General features: G+C 45.8%; 1 protein-coding gene across 1 annotated transcript in view; it reads left to right on the forward strand.

Annotated features, from left to right (window-relative positions):
- Positions 1–3,372: 3,372 nt before the first annotated feature.
- LOC120061651 (keratin, type II cytoskeletal 8-like) overlaps positions 3,373–21,655 on the forward strand; it is a 31,972-nt gene continuing 13,689 nt past the window's right edge. The window contains exons 1-8 of the mRNA XM_039011551.1: positions 3,373–3,537; positions 4,089–4,297; positions 4,477–4,537; positions 4,909–5,004; positions 5,131–5,295; positions 5,419–5,544; positions 6,108–6,328; positions 9,301–9,322. Coding sequence (XP_038867479.1) covers positions 3,388–3,537; positions 4,089–4,297; positions 4,477–4,537; positions 4,909–5,004; positions 5,131–5,295; positions 5,419–5,544; positions 6,108–6,328; positions 9,301–9,322 — 1,050 coding nt within the window. The 5' untranslated portion in view covers positions 3,373–3,387. The remainder of the gene's footprint in view (positions 3,538–4,088; positions 4,298–4,476; positions 4,538–4,908; positions 5,005–5,130; positions 5,296–5,418; positions 5,545–6,107; positions 6,329–9,300; positions 9,323–21,655) is intronic.

The following is a 21,655-nucleotide window of genomic DNA, read 5'->3' on the forward strand; positions in this document are numbered from 1 at the left end:
TCTATTGACAGTGTCCTCTGTTCTACCCTCAAAATTGACAGAAGACCCCATGGATGGTGGATATGGCCGTGTGCTGACCGACCAGCAGGAGTGGGCAGTGGAAATGGTGAGGGTCAGGAATGACATATGGCTGTTCGAAATAAAGCAGGTCATTGAGGAGAACGATGACACCTTTGCCAATGTGGCATTCATCAGCCTTCCAACAATCGCCCACCTTTTGAAGAGGCACCAGGTATTTATGAATAACATGAAGAGGTGGTGCCTTTTGAGAGAAACAACAACCGAGTGAAACAACCCAGGGCCGAGTATGTTCAGGTACAGCACTATTTACTGTATTACTGTTACTATTTGATGCACATGCTACTTCACAATATCATATTGGAACTATACTGTAAAAATAACTAACCAAAATATATCTTTAGAGGGTGATGGTGCCTGATGCTGCTGTGAACCATCACAAATATATCTTTGTTGATGAAGCGGGCTTTAACCTGGCCAAAACTCGGCGCCGTGGGCGGAACCTCATCGGCCAACGGGCGAATGTTCAACGTAGGGGAAACATCTCCATGTGCGCAGCTATTTCTGAAGATGGTGTGGTAGGACAGAGGCCATTATTTGGATCCTACAACGCTGCACACAATGTGTTTCTCAATGAAATTGAGCAGGCCTATCAAGGTGAAGGGGTCACCTATGTCATTGTGTGGGACAATGTCAGGTTCCACCATGCAGAGGTGTTTCAGGCATGGTTTTGGGCCCATCCCTGATTCATGACCCTATACCTGTCCCCATACACTCCTCTTCTCAACCCTATTGAGGATTGTTTTTTCAGCATGGAGTTGGAAGGTGTACAATCGCCATCCCCATGAGCGTGCCGCCCTCCTGGCCATGGATGAGGCATATGACGACATCAATGCAGACTAATGTTAAACTTAGATTCGCAATGCCGAAAGGTTTTTCCCACGGTGCATGAACAATGAGGACATTCACTGTGATGTGGATGAGAATATATGGCTTATTCCACTACTGCGGTTGAGCCTTACAATACTAATTCCAAATGACAACTAAAGTCTTCTTATAGTAAGAATACTGCCAACAGATTAATTGAAATGGCTCTATAAATATTTGTGTTTGATATTTTCTCCATTTACAGAACCCTGTCAGGTATGAATGCATTTGACTCCTATTTTGGCACACAGCATAGTTTAGATGGATGTGACACACAAATGTTTCACCTTCACAGGTGTTTGGCATCTGGATCAGAAATGTTATTCAGTCCAAATCTCCTGATGTTAAAGGATGCAACCTCCTCCATAACTCCTCAGACAGAGAGAGAACTTAAGTGTTAAACATTTACAAGGCATATATTTACAACACGTTAGTGAGTTAACTGTAACTGATGAAATAGTTAGGAAATTCTTATTAAAAATGTCATGTGTGAGAGGTATTTGTCATTTTTAATTGGGCAAAATCACGCAATCCAATATCTCTCTCTCTCTCTCACACACACACACACACACACACACACACACACACACACACACACACACACACACACACACACACACACACACACACACACACACACACACACACACACACACACACACACACACACATATAAATAACATTGCAAACATCCTCATCGACTCACCTATATGAGATGTGTAGATAATAGAGATAGGATAATCAGTCTCACACTGCTACAGTTCAAGTGAGAGCAGTGCTCAAAATCAAACCACACGGTTGGTTGTAGACAATCCAGTTATATCTCTGTTACTCTATCTGTGGAACTGTGATGATTGATTCATCTGCCTTCACACCTGGGCAAACCTGACAACCACCTGACAGTGCACTGTAGTCACCCATTAGATGGGGAGGGTCAACCCATAATCATCATTGTAGTCACAGCTGAATGACAGTGAATAGAAGTGTCTGCCTGCATGCTGACAGACCAGTTTGTTGTTTACATCCTACCTCAGAGCTGCCCATTTGTCTACTAGAGAGAGCACCGTATGTGTCACAAGCAGCCAATGTTGATTCAAAATGTGTAGTTTTGTAGGTCTTATGTACACTCTTAGAAAAAAGGGTTCCAAAATGGTTCTTCGGCTGTCCCCATAGGAGAACCCTTTTTGGTTCCAGGTAGAACACTTTTTGGTTTCCAGGTGAACCATTCTGGGTTCCATGTAGATCCTTCTGTGGAAAGGGTTCTATATTGAACCCAAAAGGGTTCTACCTGGAACCAAAAAGGGACAGCCCAAGTACCCTTCAAGGTTCTCGATAGCATTTGATTGACCAGTTTTACCTGAATCTTTTGTGCTGTGATCCAAGTTTTGATATGCAAAGTCTTGGCTTTAATTATTTACATGTCAAGTTTCTAATCTTTTGGAGAAAGATAACGTTGCTTGTGCACACAAATTTAAGGTCAGTTATACTTTTTACCAATTTTGGGATATGGTTTGGATTTGAAGTTCTACTCACAACAAAGCTGTCTGGCAACGTACCATTACTATTGTTACTACTTTATTTGTATGCTGACCTCTAGGGTCACAATTTTATACCAACACCATTTACAATCCTTCAATTACGGTCCTATAGTGCTGTTTAAGACCTGCAACACCAGGGGACGAACTTTCTGATCAATCGATGACTTTAATTTATAAATAAAGGAATAAAGAACCCAAAGAGGTGAGATGCTGGCTAACTGTCACATACTCTCATTACTGGAACACAACTCCCATAACTGGACAAGCTGACTTGGAGAACATGAAAGACACAAATCGTTACCTCTTTTAGATGGCACCAGTAGTTAAAGAGAGAAAATATTAAGTTAAATATAAAGGCCAGTGTAAAGTCTTGTTATTAAAAAACTAAGTCCTAAAGGCTGGCTGATACAGCACATCACATTCCCTCTAAGGTGTTTTTTGACCTTTGAGTGTTCATGTGGTAAAGGTAAAACCACAAGTCTTGGTTCCCTAAAGCAAGTCAGAAGAACAGGTATCCAGGTACACCATGTCTGTAACAGAGGGTGAAGGGGCTTAAAGTAGGTATGTTCAGTATGCATCTGACTGGTTCTTCCACATTGAGAAGTGGCATACCGTCACCACCTCTTTCACGCCCACACACATACATACACCCACACACAGACACAGGCTACCCTGGCCCAACCCTGTCCCTTCTATATAAGGGGATGAATTTGTTAACGGTAACCCAGCTCAGCAACTCGAGGCTCAGTCTGCAATCATCCCAGCTGTAATACATTCATACAACGGAACCATGAGCATAAGGACAAAGAATCGCACTGGGACAAGCCCTAATTACATGAGGGACTTCAGCAGCATGTCCTTGGGCTCCAGAAACGGCCCCAGGACCAGCAGCAGCGGCCTCTACATGGGAGGCTCCATCACGGCCGTGACCATCAACAAGAGCCTGCTGGCACCCATCAACCTGGATATCGACCCCAAAATCCAGGCTGTCCGCACTCACGAGATAAACCAGATCAAGGGTCTCAACAACCGCTTTGCCACTTTTATTGATAAGGTACAGTATAAATAGAGTGTTTTTTGCTGCTTGCTGTTTTTTGTCTTTTGTTTGTGTGAATGTTCAACTCAAGTGAAAAATACTGGAAAAAATATTAAAAGTCAGAGTTATTGTGGTAAATCCAGAAAATGTATGAAAAGCATTAAAAATGAGGAGTGCGGTGGATTGCATCACATCTTCTTAATAACGTCATTCTTAATAATAATAATAAGAGGAATATGGTTGTGATGATGGTAACGACACTCCAATCTACATAATAATTAGAGAACCAATCTTGTAAAGTCAATAACAGGTTTAAGACATTGTTTCCTCCTCTTGGAGTGTTTAACCCTAGAAGCACCTCTCCCTCTGGGCACTGTTTCAACGTTTGTGTGTGTGTGTGTGTGTGTGTGTGTGTGTGTGTGTGTGTGTGTGTGTGTGTGTGTGTACGTGCCTGTGTGTGTGCCTGCCTGCCTGCCTGCCTGCATGTGTGCCAAACATGACGTGTGGACTGAGGAGTCCAAACATCTATAATAACAAATCAATTATTCATATGTATGTGTGTGTCACAGGTGCGACACCTGGAGCAGCAGAACAAGATGCTGGAGACCAAGTGGAAGCTGATGCAGGACCAGACAACTGGCCCCTCTGACATGGAACCCATGTTCCAGACCTACATCAAAAACCTGCAGAGACAGCTGGACCAGATCAACAATGACAAGGACCGGTTGGATATGGAGAACAGGAACATGCACCATAATGTGGAGGACTTCAAATCAAAGTAAGAACACAGTGACGTTAGTCTGTGCGTTAGCCAATTCCTCTGTCATGTTTGTTGTCATGCAAGACATGCATGCTGGGCTGTGACAAAAGACTGCATAATGCAGCTCTTCGGGGCCAGAGTTGGTCTCCCCTGTTATAGAGACCCTAACCCTATTCTATTGCTTTGGCTTGTTCCAGGTATGAAGATGAGATCAGCAAGAGGAACACAACAGAGAATGACTTTGTCCTGCTGAAAAAGGTACGCAACTGAATGATAACATTCAGTGAAGAATAGTCTCAGAAATGTATTGTATAGATAAAGTATAGCCAGAGTCCCATTCTGATCTAATCTAACTCATCTGCCGTGGGTCGAAGATTAATAATAGTTAGGGAAAATAGGCGAATCATCAAAGGTGTATTACAAATGTGCCTTTTATGTTCAGTAAAGCTTGAGTATTTTCCATGTTGTGAAAGATGTAGCTACAACTAGCTACGTAAACAAGTGTCAGTAATGCAAACATCCCCATATGAACAGGAAAAAAGGGGCTATGACTTGTGTTATGTGAGGCTGCATCAGGTAGGCATGTTTCTCAGTGTCACAGCTGTTGACTGTCTTCTGATGTCCTGTAGGATGTGGACGCTGGTTACCTGTCCAAGGTGGATCTGGAGGACAGGTTGGCTGGGCTGGAAGATGAGGTCAACTTTTTGAAGGTCTTGTACGATCAGGTAAGGCAGTGCTAAATCACACATATATATTTTTGATGCCCCTATAGTCAAAGATGCCAATACTATAGAGACACGGTATTTAGCACTATAGAGATTACAGAAATTACATTGTTTCTTTCATGACAGGAGCTGGGTGAGCTGCAGTCTGACGTGAAGGACACCTCTGTGGTGGTTCAGATGGACAACTCCCGGGGCCTGGACATGAACCAGATCATAGCTGACGTCAAGGCCCAGTACGAAGACATCGCTGCTCGCAGTCGGGAGCAGGCTGAGAGCTGGTACAAGACCAAGGTGAGGAGGTCAGAGGTCAGGAGTTAGAGAATGAGGAAATCTTAAGGGTTCATGCCTACGAGAGCAGTACAGCAGGTCAAACAATAATTCGTAAAATAAACCTGTCGTCTCTGCCCACATCAGGTTGAAAGTTTGGCCGGCCAGGCTGGCCAGGCTGCAGAGGAGCTGCGCAACACCAAGGCTGAGATCGCCGAGCTGAACCGACTCATCAGCCGCCTGCAGAACGAGATCCTGGCTGTCAAGGGACAGGTGAGCACCGCAACTGACTGGAAGGAGTAATAAAGAATGTTATAATTGAAGACTGTTTTAATCACAGACTATAGTGTCAGACTGGATAGAACACCACCTTAAAATTGAGGAGTACTGTACTGTATGTCAAGGCTTGGTGCCAGACTGATTTCTGCTTTGGCCAACTTATCATTATCTTCGGTTTGGCACAACACCAATGTGGCATTGTTGATCGCAAAAACAATGTTACACTCTCAGGCTAAAATACCAATATATCTTTGTCTTTGTCTGGGAGGACAAAGACACATTTTAGAATGGAGCAATTAAGTCATATGCCGGAAGACAGCACATGTCTCAGCTCACTGGGTATAATTACACCTACACAAATGGACGACAGATGATGACACAGTGTTTATGCATACCTGAACTACATAGGCCTACGTTATGCATACAATGATGTATTCTGGGCTATAATGAAAACCTAATGACTGTAAAAATGACCCATGATAACAGCGTGGAGAAAACCACGCTTATCTTTTCTGTTCCAAATGCCTTCTGATACATTTCCCTCCTTAACCCTACAGAAGGCCAACCTGGAGAGCCAGATAACCGAGGCGGAGGAACATGGGGAGATTGTCGTAAAGGATGCCAGGACTCTAATCAAGGACCTGGAGGTAGCTATGCAGAGAGCCAAGCAGGACATGGCCTGCCAGATCAGGGAGTACCAGGACCTGATGAACGTCAAGCTGGCCTTGGACATCGAGATTTCCACCTACAGGAAACTGCTGGAGGGGGAGGAGACCAAGTAAGGAGATGATGAAACTCTGAGGGACTCAAAGTTCCACTATGACCAGCTCCTCTGCATAGACAGCTTCCGAAATCCATGATGCAGAGAAAATTACGTGTGTGTATAGCTGTATGATGTTCTTATTCTCTCTTCCTCTTCTGTCCACAGATTTGGACAACAATCAATTACCAACATTTCTACCACAAAGCCTTGTTGTAAGTTGTCTTTCACCCTAAACTACTAGAAGCACCTGACAGAACTATTCTCTCTAAAGTTAGCATTTTTATTCTCCTCTCACATTCCTTTACCTTGTTTTACGAAGGCTTATACTATTGATAGGATTTAGGGATCGAAAACAGGTGTGGTGATTGGCAGGAAGAGGGATAAGGGAATCTTGATGGTGACATGAGCCTTTGTAATAACAACCCGCATCCTCCTCTTTTCCCCCCAGACACCATGCCAGAGACTAGCTGCCAGCAGCCCACCCGATCTTCTGCTGTCTTCATCAAAATGGTGGAAACCACCAACTCCTCCAGATCGTACCACTGAAAAACAACATGTTGCTGAGACACAACATGACTCAGAGAGGTCATTTTCTGAAGGGGCTACAGTTTTCATAACAATCCATGGCACTCATAACATATTCATAGCAGCCTATTGATGCAGTCATAGAGCATTATGAGACTGTAGAGCCCCTTGGCTGTGATATATACCATATTATGAATATTTATAAGACAATATCACTTCATAAGAATTTGCATCAAGTAAAGTGTTACTGTTACTTTATACCATGGCATTGTTGAATACTTGTTTTTGATTGGCTTGAAGGGCATTCTAGAACGTGCACTGTTTTCCTATAACGCATGGTATATTTGCACGGTAGAATTCAATGGCTATAGTTCATTCTTACATGTTCTATGTTTGAGCTGCTTTTGAAAGCAAAGTCGAATTGAAAACATCATTGCCATTGTTGAATTCGGTTTTCATAATGGCAAGCTAGGACTGGTGATTTAGTTAGCTAAACTAGCATGTAAACTTGCTAGCTACTTCAGTGGATGTTGAAAACATTTCTACCGGCAAATGAACTAATTTCTATTTGCAATTATGTTAAATAATAGTCATGGTATAAAATGGATAATCAACGCTGGGCTCTTTGTGTTCTCTGGAAACTAATGCAACTCTGTGTGGGCTGCTGTGTGAGGTCAGTTCCACTCTGCTAGCACGTAGTGGAACACACCGCGTCTTTAATTATTTTCCATAGAACGCATAGAGCCCCTCGTTGATTATCCCTTACATATACTTCATCATACTACATCAGAGAAATGATCTGTCAACCAGACCTCACAGAACCACTTGTTATTTATTTGTTATGCTGTACTATAAACTGAATTGAGCTTGTTTCCTAGTATAAGATTAGCCTAAAATCTGTTTCTTTACTTCTATTAAAACGGTTTAATTATGCAATATCATGTACCAAGATGTTCAGACACAAATAAAGACTCATAATGGGGATCACATGCAATCATTTGACTCATCTTTCACTTCTGACAGATTAATGACTAGACTACACAACCGCATGTTCTACATTCTCTTCATTCCAACCTCCACAAAGTACCAGATGTTGTGTGATGGTTATTATGACAATACCTTCCTATAAGGAAGATGGGATCCACCCAAATCATTTGAGTTCCTGGATCCTTTCACAGCATTATAAGGCTGCGTTGAGATGACCCAAGCCCAGCTCAGTTAATAACTACCATTGTGACGCAGAGTTGTCATAATGCTTCAGCAAATGTATATTACACCAGGGGTGTTGGTAGACACAATACAAGTAACCTAATTTATGTCCCTCTAACTGTCCTGAATGCCTCTGCTGATCGTACAGCTATTGTATGCATTAATCATGTACCTATGAACCAGATTTATCCTATTAACACTGAGCCGGTGTGCCCTAGGAGGAAGTCCACTGTGTGCAGCTCACCCTGCACTAACATAAATAACATGAGCATATCTACTTCTGCTAAGCTTCCCAGTAAAGCAATAAAATAAGTAAGCATCCCAGAAGAAAAGTGCTCAAAATAGCTCACATTAACATACATGTATGTAGCTTAAGAAACAAGGTTGATGAAATCAATAATTTGCTAGTAACAGATGACATTCATACTCTCATATTGTGTGTGACTAGGGTGGGCATTCTAGTTTCTTTATTTCTATGTTTTCTATTTCTTTGTGTTTGGCCGGGTGTGGTTCTCAATCAGAGGCAGCTGTCTATCGTTGTCTCTGATTGAGAATCATACTTAGGTAGCCTTTTTTCCCACGTGTCTTTGTGGGAAGTTGTTTTCTGTATAGTTTTAGTTACCTTACAGAACTGTTCGTTTCTCGCTTTGTTATTTTTGTTCTAGTGTTCAGATTTAAATAAATATCATGAACACGTGCTGCGCTTTGGTCCACTCCTTCTTCATCAGACGAGCGTTACACATATCTCTGAAACTCACTTAGATAATACCTTTGATGACACAGTGGTAGCAAAACAAGGTTATAACATTTACAGGAAAGATAAAGGTGTTGCTGTTTATATTCAGAACCACATTCCTGTAAAGATTAGAGAGGATCTCATGTTAAATACTGTTGAAGTAATATGGCTACAGGTTCATCTGCCTCACCTAAAGCCCATTCTGGGGGGAAGCTGCTATAGACCACCAAGTGTTAACAGTCAGTATCTGGATAACATGTGAGAAATGCTTGATAATGTATGTGATATCAACAGAGGTATATTTTCATTTTGATTTAAATATTGACTGGCTTTCATCAAGCTGCCCACTTAATAAAAAACTTAAAACTGTAACCAGTGCCTGCAATCTGGTTCAGGTTATCAGTCAACCTACCAGGGTAGTTACAAACAGCACAGGAATGAAATCATCAACATGTATTGATCACATATTTACTAATGCTGCAGAAATTAGCTTGAAAGCAGTATCCATAGCCATCAGATGTAGTGATCACAATATAGTAGCCATATCTAGGAAAACCAAAGTTCCAAAGGCTGGGCCTAAAATAGTGTATAAGAGGTCATACAATATATTTTGTAATGATTTCTATGTTGTTAATGTAAAGAATATTTGTTGGGCTGTGGTATGTAATGAGGAGCAAACAGTTTGAAGCATTTCAAATTATGAAAGACTGTTACGGCTATCGTCATATTCTTCCTCCTCCTCGGACGAGGAGAGGCGAGACGGATCGGACCAATACGCAGAGTGGTTAGTGTTCATAATGATTTATTAAAATGAAACTGAATACTGAATTACAAAACAAATAAACGAAGTGCATAAACCGATACAGTACCGTGTGGTGCAACAAACACAGACACGGAAACAAACACCCACAAAACACACCCACCACCCAGGCTGCCTAAGTATGATTCTCAATCAGGGACAACGATTGACAGCTGTCTCTGATTGAGAATCATACCCGGCCGAACACAAACATCCCAACATAGAAAATCAAACATAGACAAACCCACCCAACTCACGCCCTGACCAACTAAATAAATACAAGAAAAAGGAAAACAGGTCAGGAACGTGACAAAGACAAGCATTGTAATTTTGAATTTTGAGTGTGGAAGAGGTGAAAAAAATATTGTTGTCTGACAACTTGGATGGAATATTTCTGAGGATAATAGCGGACGATATTGCCACTCCTATTTGCCATATTATCAATTTAAGCCTACTAGAAAGCTTGTGCCCCCAGGCTTGGAGGGAAGCAAAAGTCATTCCGCTACCTAAGAATAGTAAAGCCCCCTTTACAGGCTCAAATAGACGACCAATCAGAATGTTACCAACCCTTAGTAAACTTTTGGAAAAAATGGTGTTTGACCATATACCATGCTATTTTAAAGTAAACAAATTGACAAACTTTCAGCATGCTTATATGGAAGGGCATTCAACAAGCACACACTTACACAAATGACTGATGATTGGCTGAGAGAAATTGATGATAAAAAGATTGTGGGGGCTGTTTTGTTAGACTTCAGTGCGGCTTTTGACATTATCGATCATAGTCTGCTGCTGGAAAAACGTATGTGTTATGGCTTTACACACCCTGCTATATTGTGGATAAAGAGTTACCTGTCTAACAGAACACAGAGGGTGTTCTTAATGGAAGCCTCTCCAACATAATCAGGAATTCCCCAGGGCAGCTCTCTAGGCCTATTACTTTTTTCAATTTTTACTAATGACATGCCACTGGCTTTGAGTAAAGCCAGTGTGTCTGTGTATGCAGATGACTCAACACTATACATATCAGCTACTAAAGCGACTGAAATGACTGCAACACTTAACAAAGAGTTGCAGTTTGCTTCAGAGTGAGTCGCAAGGAATAAGTTAGTCCTAAATATTTCTAAATCTCAAAGCATTGTATTTTGGACAAATAATTCACTAAACCCTAAACCTCAATTAAATCTTGTAATAAATAATGTGGAAATTGAGCAAGTTGAGGTGACTAAACTGCTTGGAGTAACCCTTTTAAACTGTCATGGTCAAAACATATGATACAACAGTAGCTAAAATGGGGAGAAGTATGTCCCTAATAAAGTGCGGCTCTACCTTCTTAACAGCACTATAAACAAGGCAGGTCCTACAGGCCCTAGTTTTGTTGCACCTGGACTACTGTTCAGTTGTGTGGTCAGGTGCCACAAAAGGGGAAAATTGCAATTGGCTCAGAACAGGGCAGCACGGCTGGCCGTTTGGATGTACACATAGAGCTAATATTAATAATATGCATGTCAATCTCTCCTGGCTCAAAGTGGAGGAGAGATTGACTTCATCACTACTTGTTTTTATGAGAGGTATTGACATGTTGAATGCAACAAGCTGTCTGTTTCAACTACTGGCACACAGCTCGGACACCCATGCATACCCCACAAGACAAGTCACAAGAGGACTCTTAACAGTGCCCAAGTCCAGAACAGAGTATGGGAGGCTCACAGTACTAAATAGAGCCATGACTACATGAAACTCTATTCCACATCAAGTAACTGATGCAAGCAGTAAAATTAGATTTAAAAAAAAACAGATTTAAAAAAACAGATAAAAATACACCTCATCGAACAGCGGGGACTGTGAAGCAACACAAACATAGGCACAGACACATGCATACATACACACGATAACATACACACTATACACACACGCACGTACACATGCATTTTGTACTGTAAACATGTGGTAGTGGTGGAGTAGGGTACACAGTGTGTTGTGAAATCTGTGAATGTATTGTAATGGCAGCAGCTAATGGGGATCCATAATAAATACAAATACACATTTTCACACTCAGCAGACCTGAAACCAGACAATGAGAGATAGAGTGAGAAGAGAGAAAGAGAGAACAAAACTAAACAGGTTTATGTTTTCATAAAAGTTTTCTTGTGTATAATTTGGAACAATAAGTGAAAGACAACAACTGGGTTTGTAGGTATAACCAAAGGAAATTGTGATAATGGGGCAGGCGAGAGTGGGCTTATATAACAGCACATTCAGATATCAATGACTTGTGTAGAACAGACATGGGCTTATTCACTTGGTGCAAATAACAACACATTCAGATAGCAATGTCTTGTGAATAATAATAATACTTTTTTAAAACTAGGCAAGTCAGTAAAGAACAAATTCTTATTTACAATGACAGCCTACTGGGGAACAGTGGGTTAACTGCCTTGTTCAAGGGGAAAACGACAGATTTTTACCTTGTCAGCTCAGGGATTTGATCCAGCAACCTTTCGGTTACTGCCCCAACGCTCTAACCACTAGGCTACCTTCCGCCCCACAACATACAACTGTTGTGTAGAAAAGAGAATAATAGGCAGTTATGCCAGCATCCGGCTGACCAAAACAGATGAACTCAGGGTCTTAGTTATAGGCTACAACTAGAGTCTGGAGTTTTTATGCATCAGGTCACGTCTTCTTCAGGAAAAACTAGAATCTAGACACAAGACGACTGGACCCTACCCAACGAAGCTATTTGATATGAAGAGCAAAAGGCCTTTACTGGGCTAGATGATGATAATTATTGACAGTGCTTGACAGATTAACCCCGCCCACTCTAGCACTCTCCCTCCTTCCACCTCTTGATGAATGGAATGTTGTTTTCAGGAAGTGCAGAAATATTTTATCTTAGATGCATTGTCGCTAACACCCTACTGTTGTTCTGAATCATACACTTATCTGTCTCGTTGTGGTATGTGATGACTCAACCTAAATGTTACTTTGTGTGTAAATGGCTGTGATTGCACACTATATATACAAAAGTATGTAGACACCCCTTCAAATTAGTGGATTTGGCTATTTCAGCCACATCCGTTGCTGACAGGTGTATAAAATCACGCACACACAGCCATGCAATCTCCATAGACAAACATTGGCAGTAGAATGGCCTTACTTAAAAGCACAGTGACTTTCAATGTGGCACCGTCATAGGATGTCACCTTTCCATCAAGTCAGTTTGTAAAATTCCTGCCCTGCTAGAGCTGCCCCAGTCAACTGTAAGTACTGTTATTGTGAAGTGGAAACGTCTAGGAGCAACAACAGCTCAGCCGCGAAATGGTAACTGACACAAGCTCACAGAAAACATTGGCCCCAGCCTACATCCATGGTGCAGCTGCAATGTTTCCTGGGATTGGCCAACTTTTATCGCCGCTTTATCCAGGGTTACAGCACCCTGGCTTCCCCACTGTCTGCACTCACCTCTCTCAAGGTTCTGTTCAAATCAAATGTATTTATATAGCCCTTCTTACATCAGCTGATATCTCAAAGTGCTGTACAGAAACCCAGCCTAAACCCCCAAACAGCAAGCAATGCAGGTGTAGAAGCACGGTGGCTAGGAAAAACTCCCTAGAAAGGCCAAAACCTAGGAAGAAACCTAGAGAGGAACCAGGCTTTGAGGGGTGGCCAGTCCTCTTCTGGATGTGCTGGTGGAGATTATAACAGAACATGGCCAAGATGTTCAAATGTTCATAAATGACCAGCATGGTCAAATAATAATAATCACAGCAGTTGTCGAGGGTGCACCAAGTCAGCACCTCAGGAGTAAATGTCAGTTGGCTTTTCATAGCCGATCATTAAGAGTATCTCTACCGCTCCTGCTGTCTCTAGAGAGTTGTAAACAGCAGGTCTGGGACAGGTAGCACGTCTGGTGAACAGGTCAGGGTTCCATAGCCGCAGGCAGAACAGTTGAAACTGGAGCAGCAGCACGGCCAGGTGGACTGGGGAGAGCAAGGAGTCATCATGCCAGGTAGACCTGAGGCATGGTCCTAGGGCTCAGGTCCTCCGAGAGAGAGAAAGAAAGAGAGAAAGAGAGAATTAGAGAGAGCATACTTAAATTCACACAGGACACAGGATAAGACAGGAGAAGTACTCCAGATATAACAAACTTACCCTAGACCCCGATACATAAACTACTGCAGCATAAATACTGGAGGCTGAGACAGGAGGGGTCAGGAGACACTGTGGCCCCATCCGATGATACCCCCAGACAGGGCCAAACAGGAAGGATATAACCCCACCCACTTTGCCAAAGCACAGCCTCCACACCACTAGAGGGATATCTTCAACCACCAACTTACCATCCTGAGACAAGGCCGAGTATAGCCCACAAAGATCTCCGCCACGGCACAACCCAAGGGGGGGCGCCAACCCAGACAGGAAGACCAAGTCAGTGACTCAACCCACTCAAGTGACGCACCCCTCCTAGGGACGGCATGAAAGAGCACCAGTAAGCCAGTGACTCAGCCTCTATAATAGGGTTAGAGGCAGAGAATCCCAGTCGAGAGAGGGGAACCGGCCAGGCAGAGACAGCAAGGGCGGTTCGTTGCTCCAGAGCCTTTCCGTTCACCTTCACACTCCTGGGCCAGACTACACTCAATCATATGACCCACTGAAGAGATGAGTCTTCAGTAAAGACTTAAAAGTTGAGACCGAGTCTGCGTCTCTCACATGGGTAGGCAGACCATTCCATAAAAATGGAGCTCTATAGGAGAAAGCCCTGCCTCCAGCTGTTTGCTTAGAAATTCTAGAGACAATTAGGAGGCCTGCGTCTTGTGACCGTAGCGTACGTGTAGGTATGTACGGCAGGACCAAATCGTAAAAATAGGATCATCCAGTGATGATCCATGGCACGAAGCCTCCAGTGATGATCCATGGCACAAAGCCTCCAGTGAGGATCCATGGCACGAAGCCTCCAGTGAGGAGCCATGGTACGAAACCTCCAGTGAGGAGTTATGGCACGAGGCCTCCAGCGTCTTCCTCTAGTCCGGAGCCTCCAGCGATGCCCTCTAGTCCGGAGCAGCCAGAGTCTCCCTCCTGTCCGGAGCAGCCAGAGTCTCCCTCCCGTCCGGAGCAGCCAGAGTCTCCCTCCCGTCCGGAGCAGCCAGAGTCTCCCTCCCGTCCGGAGCAGCCAGAGTCTCCCTCCCGTCCGGAGCAGCCAGAGTCTCCCTCCCGTCCGGAGCAGCCAGAGTCTCCCTCCCGTCCGGAGCAGCCAGAGTCTCCCTCCCGTCCGGAGCAGCCAGAGTCTCCCTCCCGTCCGGAGCAGCCAGAGTCTCCCTCCCGTCCGGGGCAGCCAGAGTCTCCCTCCCGTCCGGGGCAGCCAGAGTCTCCCTCGCGTCCGGCGCTGCCAGAGCCTCCCGCCCGTCCGGCGCTGCCAGAGCCTCCCGCCCGAGGGTCGCCACTCCAGAGGCGCTACATAAGGGGGCCAAGACTAAGGTGGAGTGGGGTCTACGTCCCGCACCAGAGCTGCCACCGCGGTGAAATGCCCACCCAGACCCTCCCCTATTGGTTCAGGTTTTGCGGCCGGAGTCCGCACCTTTGGGGGGGTACTGTCACGCCCTGACCGTAGATTGCTTTGTATGTTTCTATTTTTAGTTTGGTCAGGGTGTGATGTGGGTTGGTATTCTATGTTGTAGGTCTAGGTTTTCTGTTTCTATGTGTTTGGCCTGGTATGGTTCTCAATCAGAGGCAGCTGTCTATTGTTGTCTCTGATTGAGAGCCATACTTAGGTAGCCTGTTCTCCCACTTTTGTTTGTGGGTGGTTATTTTCTGGTTAGTGTTTGTTATACCTGTCAGAACTGTTCGTTGGTCATTTTGTTGTTTTTGTTCGTGTATTCATTTTTGATTAAAAGTATTATGGATACGTACCACGCTGCACTTTGGTCCTCCTCTCCTTCTCCCGACGACTTTCGTTACAATGTTAATAGAATTTCAGCAGCCTAGTCCTCAGATTTGCTTTGTTAACTTCTCTGCGCTACGGATCCCTTTAGCGGGATCATTTTCCTAAACAACCGCTGAATTGCAGGGCGCAAAATATTACTAAAAATATTTATAATCATGCAATCACAAGTGAAATATACCAAAACACAGTTTAGCTTGTTGTTAATCCACCTATCGTGTCAGATTTTGAAAATATGCTTTGCAGCGAAAGCAATCCAAGCTTTTGTGAGTGTATCAATCAATGCTACAACAGCTAGCCCCAAATTAGCATGGTCACGAAAGTCAGAAAAGCAATAAAATTAATCGCTTACCTTTGATAATCTTCGGATGTTTGCACTCACGAGACTCCCAGTTACACAATAAATGTTATTTTTGTTCGATAAATATTACTTTTATAACAAAAAAACGCCATTTGGGTTGCGCGTTATGTTCAGAAAACCAAAGCCTCGTTCCGTTCGACGAAAATTCCAAAAAGTATCCGTAATGTTCGTAGAAACATGTCAAATGTTTTTTATAATCAATCCTCAGGTTGTTTTTAACAAACATAATCGATAATATTTCAACCGGACCGTAACCTATTCAATAAAAGAGAGAAAGAAAATGGAGACCTACCCCTCTCGCGCGCAGGAACTAATCAGAGGACACCTGACTAGTTTTGAAATATCTCGCTCATTTTTCAAAATAAAAGCCTGAAACTATGTCTAAAGCCTGGTCACAGCCTGAGGAAGCCATTGGAAAAGGAATCTGGTTGATACCCCTTTAAATGGAAGAAAGACGGGCCAGGAAACACAGATAAAAAAAAAAAAAAATCACTTCCGGGTTAGATTTCCTCAGGTTTTCGCCTGCAGAATCAGTTTTGTTATACAATATTTTGACCGTTTTGGAAACTTTGAAGTGTTTTCTATCCTAATCTGTAAATTATATGCATATTCTACGATCTGGACATGAGAAATAGTCCGTTTACCTTGGGAGCGTTATTTAAAAAAATAAAAAATAAATCTGACCCCTAGCGTCAAGATGTTAAAATGCCCAGCTACAATAAATGCAGCCTCAGGATATCTGGTTTCCAGTTTGCATAAAGTCCAGTGAAGTTCTTTGAGGGCCATCGAGGTTTCGGCTTGAGGTGGGATGTAAACGGCCGTGGTGATGACGGAGAGGAATTCTCTTGGGAGATAATATGGTCGGCATTTAATTGTGAGGTATTCTAGGTTGAGTGAACAAAATTACTTGAGTTCCTGTATGTTCCTAGAATTACACCATGAGTCGTTAATCATGAACCCCCCCCCGGCTCTTCTGCTTGCCGGAGAGATATTTATTCCTGTCTGCGCGAAATATTGCTGGCTTTACTGACTATGACAGAGTATCCCTTTCCAAGATGGCATAGCAGTCAGACGTCCTTTGTCCTCGTCTTGTCGTGTCCCGTGTATATATATATATATATATATATTTACATATTTTCTTCGCATATCTTTTTATATACAGTGGGGAGAACAAGTATTGGATACACTGCCGATTTTGCAGGTTTTCCTACTTACAAAGCATGTAGAGGTCTGTAATTTTTATCATAGGTACACTTCAACTGTGAGAGACGGAATCTAAAACAAAAATCCAGAAAATCACATTGTATGATTTGGGATTGAAACCAGGTGTGCAGGAAGACAAGACAAAACCAATGGAAAATGAAAAATGGATCAATGATGGCTAGAAGACCGGTGACGTCGAGCGCCGAGCACCGCCCGAACAAGGAGAGGCTTCGACTTCGGCAGAAGTCGTGACAGTACCCCCCCCCCCCTGACGCGCGGCTCCAGCAGTGTGTCGACACCGGCCTCGGGGATGACCCTGAGGGCGAGGTGCAGGGCGTTCCGGATGGAGACGGTGGAATTCTCGCAGCATGGAAGGATCTAACACGTCCTCCACCGGAACCCAGCATCTCTTCTCCGGACCGTACCCCTCCCAGTCCACGAGGTACTGAAGGCCCCTCGCCCGACGTCTCGAATCCAAGATGGATCGAACGGAGTCCGCCGGGACCCCCTCGATGTCCAGAGGGGGCGGAGGAACATCCCGCACTTCAGCCTCCTGGAGCGGGCCAGCCACCACCGGCCTGAGGAGAGACACATGGAACGAGGGGTTAATACGGTAATTAGTGGGTAGCTGTAACCTATAACATACCTCGTTCACTCTCCTCAGGACTTTAAACGGCCCCACAAACCGCGGACCCAGCTTCCGACAGGGCAGGCGGAGGGGCAGGTTTCGGGTCGAGAGCCAGACCCTGTCGCCTGGTGCGAACACCGGGGCCTCACTGCGGTGACGGTCTGCGCCAACTTTCTGGCGCAGTATGGCGCGCTGAGGGTGGATGTGGGCGGCCTCCCAGGTTTCCTCCGCGCGCCGGAACCAATTGTCCACCGCAGGAGCCTCGGTCTGACTGATGCTAAGGAGCCAGAACCGGCTGATACCCTAATACACATTGAAAGGGAGAAAGGTTAGTGGAGGAGTGGCAGAGCGAGTTCTGGGCCATCTCTGCCCAGGGCACGAACTTCGCCCACTCCTCCGGCCGGTCCTGGCAATAAGACCGCAGAAACCTACCCACATCCTGGTTAACTCTCTCCACCTGCCCATTACTCTCGGGGGGAAAACCTGAGGTAAGGCTGACCGAGACCCCCAGACGTTCCATGAACGCCTTCCAGACCCTTGACATGAACTGGGGACCCTGATCAGACACTATATCCTCAGGCACCCCATAGTGCCGGAAGACGTGTGTAAACAGGGCCTCCCCAGTTTGTAAGGCCGTAGGGAGACCGGGCAAAGGGAGGAGACGACAGGACTTAAAACGATCCACAAAGACCAGGATCGTGGTGTTACCCTGTGAAGGTGGAAGATCAGTTAAGAAATCCACCGACAGGTGCGACCACGGCCGTTGTGGAACGGGTAAGGGTTGTAACTTACCTCTGGGCAGGTGTCTAGGAGCCTTGCACTGGGTGCACACTGAGCAGGAGGAAACATAAATCCTCACATCCTTAGCTAAAGTGGGCCACCAGTACCTCCCATCAAGACAGCGCACCGTCCGACCTATCCCAGGATGACCAGAGGAGGGTGACGTGTGGGCCCAATAGATCAGTCGGTCGCGGACAGCAGACGGAACGTACAGACGCCCAGCTGGACACTGAGGGGAAGAGGGCTCTGCACGTGACGCCCGCTCAATGTCCGCGTCCGGCTCCCACACTACCGGCGCCACCAAACAAGAAGCTGGGAGTATGGGAGTGGGATCCATGGATCCGTGTCACACAGCCAGGACAGTGCGTCTGCCTTAATGTTCTGGGAGCCTAGTCTGTAAGAGAGGGTAAACACAAAACGGGTGAAAAACATGGCCCACCTTGGCTGACGAGGATTCAGTCTCCTCGCCTCCCGGATGTACTTCAGATTGCGATGGTCAGTCCAGATGAGAAAAGGGTGTTTAGCCCCCTCAAGCCAATGTCTCCACGCCTTCAAGGCCCTAACGACAGCCAACAGCTCCCGGTCACCCACATCATAGTTTCGCTCCGCCGGGCTGAGCTTCTTCAAAAAGAAGGCACAGGCGCGGAGCTTCAGTGGCGTACCCGAGCGCTGAGAGAGCACTGCTCCTATCCCAGCTTCGGATGCGTCCACCTCCACTATGAACGGCAAAGAGGGATCCGGATGAGCCAACACAGGAACCGAGGTAAACAGAGCCTTCAGGTGCCTAAAAGCCCTGTTTGCCTCAGCTGACCACTGCAAGCGCACCGGGCCCCCCTTTAGCAGTGAGGTAATGGGAGCAGCAACCTGACCAAAACCCCAGATAAACCTCCGGTAGTAGTTGGCAAACCCTAAAAATCGCTGCACCTCCTTTACCGTGGTGGGAGTCGGCCAATTACGCATGGCTGCAATGCGGTCACTCTCCATCTCCACTCCTGACGTGGAAATCCGATGCCCTAGGAAGGAGACGGACTGTTGGAAGAACAGGCATTTCTCAGCCTTGACGTACAGGTCATGCTCCAACAGGCGACCAAGCACTTTGCGCACCAGGAACACATTCTCGGCGCGTGTAGCTGAGTATATCAGAATGTCATCGATATACACCACTACACCCTGCCCGTGCAAGTCTCTGAAAATCTCGTCTACAAATGATTGGAAGACTGATGGAGCATTCACCAACCCATACAGCATGACGAGGTATTCATAATGCCCTGAGGTGGTACTAAATGCCGTCTTCCACTCGTCTCCCTTCCGAATACGCACCAGATTGTACGCACTCCTGAGATCCAGTTTGGTGAAGAAGCGCGCCCCGTGCATTGACTCAATCGCTGTAGCGATAAGAGGTAGCGGGTAACTATACCTCACCGTGATTTTATTGAGACCTCGATAATCAATGCACGGACGCAAACCTCCATCCTTCTTCACAAAAAAGAAACTCGAGGAGACGGGTGAAATGGAGGGCTGAATGTACCCCTGACGCAGGTATTCGGAGACATATGTCTCCATAGCCACCGTCTCCGCTTGCGACAGGGGATACATGTGACTCCTGGGAAGTGCAGCGTCTACCAGGAGATCTATCGCACAATCCCCCCGTCGATGGGATGGTAATTGAGTCGCCTTCTTTTTACAGAAGGCGAGAGCCAAATCGGCATATTCTGGGGGAATGCGCACGGTGGAGACCTGGTCTGGACTTTCCACCGTAGTAGCACCAATAGAAACCCCTAAACACCTACCTGAGCACTCTGGCGACCACCCTGTGAGAGCCCTCTGTGGCCAAGAAACAGTGGGGTTATGACAAGCTAACCAGGGTAGGCCCAGCACCACAGAATACGCAGGAGAATCAATAAGGAAAAGACTAATCCTTTCCCTGTGACCCCCCTGCGTTACCATACTCAAAGGAGCGGTGGCCTCCCTGATAAACTCTGACCCTAATGGTCGACTATCTAAAGCATGAACGGGGAAAGGCATATCCACAGGAACAATGGGGATCCCTAAACTATGAGCTAATCCTTTATTAATGAAATTCCCAGCTGCGCCTGAATCTACTAGCGCCTTATGCTGGGAACGCGGGGAAAATTCAGGAAAGGCGACAGAGACAAACATATGTGCAACAGAGGGCTCTGGATGAGAATGGTGCCTACTCACCTGGGGTGACGCCAGAGTGCCCTGCCTGCTGCCTCGATTCCCAGAGGAACCAACCCGGTACCGACCAGCAGTGTGACCTCTGCGACCATATATGGTGCACGAGCGGGAAACCCCTCCGGTCTCCCTGCGCACCGTCCCTCCCAACTCCATGGGTACAGGAGAGAGGGTGCGGGAGGATGGAACAACCAGACCCCGATCTAGACGTCCACGAGTAGCCAGCATGTTGTCCAGTCTGATGGACAGGTTCACCACCTGATCAAAGGTGAGGGTGGTGTCTCTGCAGTCCAGCTCCCGATGGACGTCCTCGCGTAGACTACAGCGGTAATGGTCATTCAGGGCCCTGTCGCTCCATCCAGCGCCGGCAGCCAGGGTCCTAAACTCCAGAGCAAACTCCTGTGCGCTCCTCGTCTCCTGCCTCAGATGGTAAAGGCGCTCACCCGCCGCTCTGCCTTCGGGTGGGTGGTCGAATACTGTCCGGAAATGGCGGGTGAACTCCTCAAAATGGTGCAACGCCGCATCCTCTTCTCCACACACAGCGCTGGTCCACTCCAGGGCTTTCCCGGTGAGGCACGAGACGAGGGCGTAACTCTTCTCACGGTCCGATGGAGCTGGGTGGACCGTGGCCAGATACAAGCTTAGTTTGAGGAGGAAACCCTGGCAGCCGGCAGTATCTCCGTCGTACCTCTGTGGCAGGGATAAATGGATCCTGCTGGGTTCAGGCGGGGAAGGTGCGCTCAGGGGAGACCCCGGTTGTGCTGGTGGAGGCGCTGGAAAAACTCCCTGTGGCTCCCAGCGGTCCATATTCTGGACAACGCGATCCATGGCGGCGCTCAGATTGTAAATCATCTCCGTATGTTCCATTATGCGCTCCTCCACCTCCATGGCCAGGGTACCTTCTCCTGCTGACTTCATGTTTGGTCAGAGATTCTGTCAGAGTCGTGTGTATAGGTGGCAGGGA

The sequence above is a fragment of the Salvelinus namaycush genome, chromosome 16, assembly GCF_016432855.1.
Source record: "Salvelinus namaycush isolate Seneca chromosome 16, SaNama_1.0, whole genome shotgun sequence".
Lineage (NCBI taxonomy): Eukaryota > Metazoa > Chordata > Actinopteri > Salmoniformes > Salmonidae > Salvelinus > Salvelinus namaycush.